This window comes from Montipora capricornis, chromosome 11 (assembly GCF_036669925.1).
Source record: "Montipora capricornis isolate CH-2021 chromosome 11, ASM3666992v2, whole genome shotgun sequence".
Lineage (NCBI taxonomy): Eukaryota > Metazoa > Cnidaria > Anthozoa > Scleractinia > Acroporidae > Montipora > Montipora capricornis.
Window position 1 is genome coordinate 37743817 of NC_090893.1, and position 11496 is coordinate 37755312.

The window sequence follows — 11496 nt, forward strand, 5'->3', positions numbered from 1 at the left end:
GAAAAAGGTCACAAAAATGGTCCAATTAAAGGAAAAAACAAGGAGACAGGATAAGAGCAAAGAATATTTTTTCTTACCATGTGTTGACGTGTGTGTGTGTATTTTTTTTTTCCATCTTGTGACATACCGGGCACTCTTCATTCCCTCTCTTCAAACCGTATATTCTCCAAGACTGAAAAAGTGCTTAACACATCTAATTTCTCCTTGCCACTAAAGCTGAACAGACCTCCCTTATTTTATGTTCTTCAGCCTTAAAAGAAAAGCTTAATATTATTACACGACGACAACAGCTAAAGCAGCGTAAGTGTCACATGCAAATACACATAATAAATGTACAAAAACAGTAGTTTGCGCTCACATTTTAGCTTAGCTTTGTTTTGAAGTTTATTACGTCTTCATACATCATTTACAAAACCTTACTGGCTTACACGAGTTGCACATGTACTTACATTGCTCACAGACATTGTAATTACATCTTTACATTCAGAAGCATTTGCCTTTCAACAGCAATGTGAAATAACCAAATCTAAAGTCTTGCGGACAACGTCGGCATGCATGTGGGTATAAATTTTCCTTTACTGTATCTCTTTTACATTACATGCCATTTGTACCCACTTCATTATTGAGAAAATGGTGCACTTTTCATCAATATAGTAACTGCATGGGGCCGAGCAAAATAAAGGATTAATATATAGACGAGTTCACGCTCTTGAGTGCATCATTGCTAATCAGGGCAAGATGGAGAGAAATTCAAAGGCAAGGATATCATGGATATACACACCAACCCTAACAATAAAAAAATGACCATTCTAAATTAGTTTCTAGAACTAAATATTGCTATAGCAATAAGATAAACGAAAGTTTAGACCTAATCACTGAAATGGGAACTTGGACTTTATCTGTGAAATGAGAGTTTAACCTAGGGGACTCGTGGTGGGTATATCCATGAAATCTTTCCCAATTCAAAGGTTTGTAAGAAGTTCAAAACGATGAAAAGTATTCAATTTCATGATATGCAATTTTTTTTTTCCAAAACAGAAGATATGCGCTCAAAGGCGCGGCAGAATAAATTTGGAGAGAATGGCTAATGTATAAATTATTTTATTAAAAAGAGTTTCTGCCATACATTTCCTGTAATTCCAAAGGCACAAAATTACAGAGAAGGTATGGAGACAAAAAAAGGGGACACAGAGCAATCAAAGTTGAGAAATTCCCCCTCCCAGATGGGGATCATATTGAACAGCATCAAACCTCAGTAAACTTGAGAGTATAAACTTAATGAGATGACCCAACTCAAGTGACTAGCAAAGAGTACTAAGTCTAATGTTAGTCAATTGTCTTCCATTGTTATATCTGAAGCAGCAAATATAAGGAATAACACGATGGAAATGGATTTACATTACAATACCTGAGCTAACGCACTCCGCCATTTCCCACGAGAAGGTGAGCCCGCATTCTTCTGTACAGCGGTCTTTCTGTTCTTAATGTAAGACAACTTGAAATTGACCTATTTCTTTTACGAAGTTCCTTGTTTTCCGGAAAGCAAACCTCCCTCATTTCCCCCACCTGCAGGGTAAAATGATCGTTCAAAACCCCCTATAAGTCCCCAAACAAAGTGGTATTTGCCCCCCAGGGGATGGCCGATGATAGGTGCATAATGAAAGTAATTTCGCCCTGGCCAATATCATTAACAAAATTGATGAAAAATGCCCTCTACGTCATAAAAGAAATTAAACCATCATGATCACAGTACTTGTTTCATAAGGTATTCTTTTTCCAATTGAAGTATACAAAACCATTGTTGAATATGGCCAATTAGCTTGTGCTCAACTGCTTTGCAATAGTCACAAAGTAGTTCAGCAACAACTTATGTGCTTCTGTTTGCTTCCACTGTTCCTCTGTGAACTCCTCTTCCTCACTTTCCTCTGAATCCTGACAAAATAAAGACAAGGATCGTTTTAGGATTCGTAGCCTCAGGGTAGGATGGTGGGGCAAAGAGAAAAATGAAGCTTTTGTTGACAGCAGTCACATACAATGGCACCATAGTGTCAAACAAATTTATTTTGACACAAACTTGATTTTTTTTTCCTTTTCGTTTTTGTACTTTTACACATTTCTAAAACAAAGTATTTGCAAGAAAGAAGAGAATGAAAGAACTTCTGGGAGGAAGTTGTGCTGTCCTGTTCACAATGCAACACAATTAGCTGATGAAGAGTCCTTGTCGTTTTGACAGTGCAAAGGGTCAGGTAATTGACAAGAGGAGGGCAAAACAGGAAGAACTAACTGATGGTGTCGTGTGCCAGGGGGAGAGAGGGATGCGGTTACTGACACATAGAATCAGCCCATGCATACACGTAAATAAATATAGTAATTTACCTAGCACAAGCAGCTGAGGAATGGAAAGTGTAGCACACACATCCAAATTCTCAGCTAAAAGCCCTTCTGACAATTCTACGGTAACATACTGTAAGTCACAACTTATTTTCCTTTTTTTTTTTTTTTGGAAAAATGGCTGTACATTGTAACTGTCATGATCTTTAAAGAAATTGAACTAAAATGGAGTGTCCCTAGCCTGTGGACATTTTCATTCTGGAGGTAAATTTTACTTTGCAACTACCGTTTTGTTTTACGAGACATCTGGTTTGTCTCTTTCTACTGGGCAAACCTGCCCAGAGGGAAGGAGCACGAACAGGACTCGAGGTCCTATGCGAGCTGCTCCACCCTACCCTATCCACACCAGAAAGACCAGACCACAACACCGGGAACTACATGATCTACTCTTTACGACAAGTGTGCGGGTTCTTTTACGTCCCACAGGATTATGAACATTGAAGGGTTGTGAGACGGGACCTCCGGCTTATCGTCCTTATCCGAGAAGACTAGAGAGTCCAACCATTTGCAGATGTAATTACAAAGGCAGCACTTTCTCCTCAGTTATTTAAAGACCCTGAGTGTTGGTCCGGCCGGAGTTGAACTCACGACCTCCTGCTTGACAGCCCGGTGCTCAACCAACTGAGCCACCGGTGCGCGGTGCTCTGTCAAAAAATTATTGTGATCAAAGTTTTGTGAGGACTTCTCAAAACTTAACAAGAATCACCCCTTATTGCTTCAATCATGTGTGAAATAATCCTAACAACAATAAAAGAATTCAGTCCATGGTGAATTGTTGGCTATTTCTTTCAGATGATGATCCAAAGCCTGACAAAGCTGGCCCAATAATTCCAAGTTGCAATCCATTTCAATCCTTGCCATCCATAGCAACAGAAGTCAGTAAGTACATCTAGTCTCAGAATGCTAATTGATGAACGAACTGCATATTAATTCCTGATTTAAAGACCTCTTCTAGACTAGCCTTGCGTCATAAAAGCAAATTACTGTAAATACAGTGCATGTAGTCACCTTAACAAAAGACCAAGATTAGAAAGTTTTTCTTGTATGCCAACTTCCACAAAATTCTACCAGCAATTTGTCGATAAGTCTTTATAATTTGTGCAACAATAATTTATCATTGTTGTCACTTACTATGACCATCTTGATTCAAATTACATACAAGTAGAGCATAATTATCTCCATAACTTACCCAACTTTCAGATTTTCTCCTACATCTCAATGGCCTATCCCGATAAATTTTCTTCAGCTCTTCCTTTAAAAACGAGGAATAATAATTGTACCATAAGCAGACTTAAGTGACGCCATCTCACCATTGTACTTAACATAAAATACTGTACCTGCAGATCAAAAAAGTGACATTGCCTAATGCCGTTGACTTGCGTTCTGATTTTCTTTTTGTTTATTTAATACCGGACCGGACCAGACTACAAGTTTACTGTAAGTCATTTGTTCCAAAATTACCTTAGTCTATGTACAATTGCAAGTGTCGGAGTTCATCAGAATATTGCCTTAAACAGTCAAGTTGAAAGGGGGAGAGGGGAGGGGAAGTGGTAAAGGTTAAAATTCAAGATACAGCAGGTATTGGAAGCTAGAAAAGGTGTTCTTTTGATGGGAGTGTCACAACAATAATTTTGCAACTTGTTGTACCTTTTAAGGTTCGTTTAAAGTTGGTGGATATCGAAAAGAAAGACACCAAAGTCTGCACAAAAATGTTGCCTCCTTGTCCACACCATTGAAAGTGGAGTGAAATTCAAGGGCTTGCAAAGAAATTCACAAAGTTTTCAAGAAAAATGGAGTGCAAGGAATTTCAAAGACAACATCTGAAGTTTAACAACATTCAGGTCGGTGGAAGTTACAGTTGTACCCTAATTGCATACAGATGTACAATTTGATACCCAAAATATGTAGGAAATTGCTTTTCTCCATGGTTCAGTAACCAATTTTCCACAAATGTGAGTAAAACTAAAACTACATTATAAAACAAATAGACAAGCCTTAACTGTCTTTTTCTCTTCAAACCACAATAAGACACAGATCATGATGATGTCTTGCAAAAAGAACAAAAACCAAAAATTCGCGGTAATGCCTACACAGACTGCATCTGATATCCCATGTACTGCAGGGACCACAGCTGGCAATTTGAAAGAGGTGAAGTAAGAAAATGGGGGAAACAAGATCAAAAGAAACAGAAAGGCTCTAACCTGTGACTGTGGAGCAAATTCTAAAGAAGAGTTCCAACATGTTGATTGTGACCCACTTGCAGGGACTTCAAAATCCTTTATGGTCTTTTCTTCACTTGGTGAAACCTGAAAATAAAATAACCAAACACTCCCAGTCATCTTTACAATACTCATTCTACATCTTTCCCAGACAACCAATAATAGTTGTACACGGCCATTTTTGCCTGGTACATGTAGTTTGAAAATCTGGTGTAAAGAGCTAGGTACTAATGAGTTTTTTAAAGCAAAATAACAGCTCCTCAAGATCCACAACTTTCTGAATTCTCCTTCAGTTTTCAAAACCACTCCCTCCGAAAAAATTATTCATCATTCTTCCCAATAGCTGGTGAAAGATTATCCTTAACTTAGGCTATTAATGCATCTTTTTCAGATTTTTCAACAAAATCAGTGTTGCACTCTCGCTTTGGTGTGGATAATTTCACTGCATTCAGTTGCCGAATCCTTAGTACATGGAGCTTCTGATACTTAATTCCTTACGACAGTTGTGAAGTGTGGTGTCAGGGGTGCTTGCTTGCAGGGCACTGCTCACCATCGGAGGCCAACCCTTACAATGGGGCTTGCCCACAATCATCGGTCCTAAAAATGACTAGAGCAAACCCACATTCCTTTGCTCATGGAAAAATACCGTCCAATGTCTCTCCTGATGGCATGAAGCCATTGCTTTGTTACATGTAGGTTTTTACCCTGTGCAACACGAAACAAGGAAATCTTTTTGCCCATCTCCTCGTCCCGTTTGTCCTTCTTCGTACATGTACTGTACACAGTGCCACACAGCAATTTGCTGCATCTCTACACTCTCACCCAAAGATATGCTGTTCAGTAACTGAAAGAAGGTTTTTCGTTTTTATCTTACAAAAGTATCCACAATATTTGAGAAACAAAACCGATCTAATATACAAATGTCTGTGGTCTACCAGGATCCTCTGGTGGACCAACCCAAGTTGTACGCATTCAAAACCAGGCAGTTCAATGTGCCCACCACTTTTTATCAAGATCTACATATATAAGATTTGCCTGTTCAAGATTTGGCCATTCCACTGTCACTTTTCTCTTTACTATAGAAAGTATCACAATAATGTATTATTTTGTTGACAATGAAAATTAAAACATTGTCCACAAACTAACTTCTTGAGGTTGACAAGATGACCCAAGACATTTGTGTACTCACTGTTGGCAAAGTGACTGGTTACTCATTTGCAGATTTAACAAGATGCCAAAAGTGTTAAGATGGGATGCTTCCTGCTTGCAGAGAGCATTTTTGTTCAACCTCAGAGAACCCTCTCCATCATGGACATTGAGAATGATGGGAGATCAAGAGTTGTTAAGCTCCAGTAGGATGTGAAACCACACCGGTGTCACAACTTGCTTTGAGTTCAAAACACTCTGTGAAGACAAGACTAGTTTTCTATTGCGAAAGTTGCTTCCACTAAAGTTACAGAATGTCAACTGCTAGCACAGGTAACAGGGCAAGACAGAAAGCTGATCATGCAAGATAACTCTACATACACTGAAGATGTTGGGGTGAAATTAACAAAAGGCATTTCTTAATGAAATGCAACAAAATGTGACTACCTTAACTTGTGTCATTACACACAGGTGAGATGCAAACTAATAAATCACCTTCAATTCCTCTCAAGTCTCACTCCCAGGAGTCAATGGGTTAACTTACATGTACATCTACATGTAACTCTAAATGAAAAACAGTGTTTAACAAGAGAAATGGAGAAAAACCACATCAAAAAGATCACTTCAGCATTTCAAAACACAGACCTCAAGACTTAACCTGCTTTTCCTTGTTGAAATTGCAGTTACTCATACATTTCAAAGGTTCTCTCTTTTCTTCACCTTCTTCGCTCACACCATGTTTGCTCGTTTTTGTCCCTGCTTTCCTCTTTCGATTCCTTTGTATTGCCTTTCTATTCCAGATCCCACTCGGCTTTCTCTGCCATTTTATATATGTCCCTCACAGCTTACCTTGAGCACCATATCACTGTAAACCTCTGGATTACTTGTCACTGTTCTCGACCATTGAACTAACGTGTCAAGTTGCTAATTCACACCTTGAAAATGTTATTTATTTTGAATTCTGGTTGATTATTTCCATAACAATGATAAGTAATTACATGCATGTGCTGCGCTAAGTGCCTACAATCGAACCTAAATTCGTAGGTTGCAGTTCAAAGATCCCTGTTTTACCACTCTTGAAACAACCCCATCCCTTTAATGATGCTACATGTAACTCTAACCCAAACCCTAATTAGAACTGAAGACATTCTTTACGCTTAAAGTCACTCCAGAAATATTTTGCTTAGCTTAATACAGTATTTCTGTGATCTGTGACTTGCTTTTTCTTCATCCCCCGTGCTGTACATTTATAGTACACTGCACGGAAGAGTGCACCATGTTTCCTTGTGATTGGTGCAACCTCTAAGGAAAATTTTCATGCACAAGTTTATTGCAGTATAAAATCTCTCGGTCGACCTTAACCCTTCTTTTAGATCAAACTGTGAAGAAAACCAAAATGCCCACTAATAATCCGTCTTCGTCTGCTGAACTAAACATATGGAAACTGCCTCAACTTCTAGCCAATCACAAGTGCATAGAGTGGTGCAAAGAGCACAATCTACTGTTGTCGTCAATAATATGCCCTAAACCTGACAGCAGAAACACACTCAACTGGCAGAGATAAACTGCATTGGGAGATGGATTTGTTGGGCGATACTCTGGAAAAAACTGCCATGGACAAGCTTCACTCTGCCACAACTCATGGTTTTCTGGTAGTTAGCTTTCTCTTGAAAAAACATTGGCCCTAACGTACACTTGGGCGCACAAACTTACTACCGCATATACAACAGAAACAATGCATGAAACTGCGTTAGATGAAGAAACCACCTCACCAGAAACAGTGATAGATTGGTATGACTGTTACCGGGAGGTTTGTGCAGACAGAATAATTTAACAACATGCAAGGCCAATAGGCAGTCCTGGTACAACTGTTGAGATTGATGAGTCCAAGTTTTAAAATACCGTAGTTGTAGTTAGGCATGATAAAAATAATTAAAAAACTTGTTGTCACTGACTAAAAAACTTAGTAAAAAAGGACGTTCCAGTCAAAATACTATGACCTTCTTCAGCATAAGATGGTTTACGAATACAATTGAGTGCTTTAAAAGACCCGTAGAAATGTCACTTGGGATTGCCAAGGGCCTTGTAAATGTCCGGAATGTAAACGTGTTCATTAATGGAATTCGGTTCGCGCACCCCACCCTCCTAAGTGGTGGTATAGATACGTTGACGATAGCCATGTCTGCATCGCTCAGGAACATCTTACAGAGTTCCACTCCCACCTTAACTCAATTAATCAACACATCAAATTTACATTGGAAGAAGAGAAAGACGGATCCATCGCATTTCTGGACACCATGACAACCAGGAATCCCGATGGAACTATAAAAACCAGCGTCTACAAGAAAGCCACACACACTGAGAAATACCTTCAATTCAACTCTCACCACCCTTCTCAACACAAACGCTCAGTAGCTAGAACGCTCCTCGACAGAGCAAAGAACATCCCTTCTACTGACGCAGACAAATTATCTGAAGTACAACACGTGGTCGACGCTCTAAAGATCAACGGTTACACCGACCAATTTATCAGAAGCTGTAAAAGTACCACTATTTCTTCAAACCGGTTTCAAACCAACAGAGGTTTTGTCACGTTGCAATACCTTCAAGGAATTTCAGAAAAAATCGCACGAACTTTAAATCATTTCAATATCAATGTTGCCCACAAACCCGTAATGACCGTCGGCTCCATTTTAAGAAAACCTAAAGACAAATTTAGTAAAGAGCTATCAACAGGAGTCATCTATAAAATTAATTGTAAAAGCTGTGACAAAGTTTATATCGGTCAAACATCAAGGGCCTTAAGATCTAGAACAAGAGAACCCAAAAGAGCGATTTTTACGGAGATAGGAATTCTTTATTAACCCAATATTGCGTAGAAAATGATCACGATTTTGACCTTGACGACGATTATTTTTAGAAGCGTGGCACTCAATTCGCGAACCGAATTCCATTAATGAACAAGTTTACATTCCAGACATTTACAAGGTCCTTGGCAATCCCTAGTGACGTTTCTACGGCTCTTTTAAAGCACTCATAAATGTATTCGTAAGCCATTTTATACTGAAGAAGGTCATGGTATTTTGACTGAAACGTCCTTTTTTACATAAGTTTTTTAGTCAGTGACAACAAGTTTTTTAATTCTTTTTGAGTCCAAGTTTGGCAAGATGAAGTATCACAAAGGTCGCTTCATTGAAGAACATCGGGTCTTTGGTGGCATTTGCCGCAAAACCAAGGCCTGCTTCCTTGTTCCGGCAGAGCACAAGGATAAGGATACACTCTTGCCAATTATCCACACTCAAATATTGTCAGGATCATGCATGATGAGCAACATGTGAAAAGCTTACGATTGCCTAGAAGATGAGCTACATGTACATGTATCATCATCTCACAGTTAACCATCACCTAAACTTTGCCAACCCAGATGCGCACCCACACGCAGAGCACTGAAAATACATGGTGGGGAGTAAAACAAAGTATGCCTCGTACAGGAACATCCGTAGATCTGTTTGAAAGCTACCCATAGTAGTGGTTGTGGCGTCAGCACTATCAAAGTGATCCGTACGGAAACATCATTGAGCATATCGCCAATTTGAACAATGTGCGATATTAAGAGCCCTCTCTATCCTTTCAATTTTTGTTTTTGAATTAACAGCTGCACCAACAGAGAGTGATTAACCCATGTTTTACATTGGGGGCTAATTGTAAAGCATCATAATCAGGGGGCTAACTGCCGGGGTTAATAGCGCTTTGCACTAATGACGTCGTGAAATTATAGACCCCCAAGTGACTCAGACAAACAAAGTTCAGTCTGTATGAGTCACAAGGGAAATGAGGCAAAATAAATTATTTGCTTCAATTCTTTCGGTTTTAAGCGACATCGACTGTGTTCTTGGCCCTATTCTTGAGAGAGAACCAGAACAACACACAACTGAGCAGCTAGAATGGTGTTAAAAGCGTAGAGGGTTAAAATTGACGGGCAAACATGATGACCTTTTTAAACAAGTGAGGGGCTGTACAAGGTCATGTAAACAGTGCAAGTGACCACGCACTTGATGCGAGCATAGATAATGGCCCTTGGTCTGCAGCAAAAATAAAAAGAAGGTTCGACGTTGGTAGGAGATGGTACCATAGTGCAAGTTCTGTTCCCTATTCTACTCGGTTGACAGGTTGGCATGTTGGAATTTAAGTGTTGATGGGCTTATGCTACTCCTGCTGTTTGCAAATGGTTGCCTGTTTTGCTCTGACGAAGATATCTTTCATGTATTTTTCTTTGCGATATACTACGTAGTATGGGAGGCATGTGAAATATTTCTCTTAGATGTGGTTAATTTTCTATCAGGTGCTATTTTCTCGTGAGCGGAGTGGTATTTTGTGACAAAAGTCAGAATTGTGTTACATGTGTGATTTTGTCTCCTTGTACATGACCTCTTTTTGTTGGAGAATTTCAGTTCAGAGAGATACCTTTTAACACTGCTCTCTGGGTATCCTCTATTTTTAGACGTATTTCAAAGTCTCGTGCGTTTTTCAAAACTAGAATGTGAAAAATTTGTTATTGGAAGCGGTAAATTGCTTTCCCTTTTATGAACCTTCTTGTTACTCATGGTGGACATAGGAAATTCTGCTGTGGGATCTTTCGTAGAGCACAAATATATGTTTTTAACAGTTAAGAATTCCCGCGTTCAATCGATTAGCCAAGGCTTACATTTCTTGATGCCTTACGATGGTTTGGGCAGCGGTATGAAGACTCTCTCTCCTGATTCCTCCAACTCTTTGAGAGATTTCGGCAATTCATGGTCATTTGTCTGGATACTGTGAGTCCGATTTACATCAACAGTGTTCAGTACTAACCATTCTACCTCCTTTTTCGAAACCAACTCCACAGATTTCTTCTTTTTTCCTTCACTACCGCTTACCTCACTCATACATTTCCTTTCAGACCCTTTCAGTAGATCGAAATGTTTGTCTGAGTCTACGCGGGGGGCTCATATGACAAAGTCTCTCTTTAGTAATAGTGCAAAACGCTATTGTCCGTGGGGCGAATTGTCTGGATTCCGTTCGAGCTGATACGTTCCTGCCCGATGGTCCTTAAAGATTTTAAGAGTTCACGAGTTAAGATAGTTCGTCATCTAGACTTTAAGCTTTGACTGTCAAAAGTAAGTAAATATTAAAATACACTTATCAAAAACTAACTTAAACCAAATCAAAAGAAGAACTTTCATCGTTACCTCAGGCGTTGATTCATATGGATGGCTGACTGTCAACGAGACTTTGGCTCTCTTTCTCAAATCATAACTTGTCCTGGACCTTTTTTCCAACGAGCTAGAATTTCTTTTGGAAGGAAGGTCATCGCATTTCGTTGACATATTCGACCAAAAAACTCCTTTGATACCGAAAATTATCTCGTAATCCTCTCTAGGCAAGTGTTGTTGAGATCGCTGTTGTTTGTTGAATGGTATTATGGGATATCGAATAAATATTTCATAAGAGAGAGAGCCTGGGGTCCGTTTCTCGAAAAGTCCCGAAAGTTTTTCGGGAGTCACAATTCCGTCAGTAGGTATTAAAAACTTTCGTGATTATTTTGCGTTTAGTCATCTTGAAAGCGTACTAAAAGACTACTACTAAAAGATACATACTAAAAGATCACTCGATTTTTAAAGCGAGCGGATGGGAGTCTCACAAATGGCTTTTCGGGCCCCGAACAGTTACGGGGACGTCCTCAACAGGAAAATTTACTAAT

The 11496-nt window shown here is 39.2% G+C and overlaps 1 protein-coding gene across 1 annotated transcript; it reads right to left on the minus strand.

Moving 5' to 3' along the window:
- Positions 1-359: 359 nt before the first annotated feature.
- LOC138024538 (uncharacterized) lies at positions 360-11204 on the minus strand. The gene is made up of 4 exons (XM_068871759.1): positions 10985-11204; positions 4593-4697; positions 3581-3643; positions 360-1932 (listed from the first exon to the last, which is right to left on the minus strand). Exons 1-4 carry the CDS (start codon positions 11120-11122, stop codon positions 1816-1818), a joined length of 423 nt encoding a protein of 140 aa, XP_068727860.1. The 5' UTR covers positions 11123-11204; the 3' UTR covers positions 360-1815.
- Between the last annotated feature and the right edge of the window lie 292 nt (positions 11205-11496).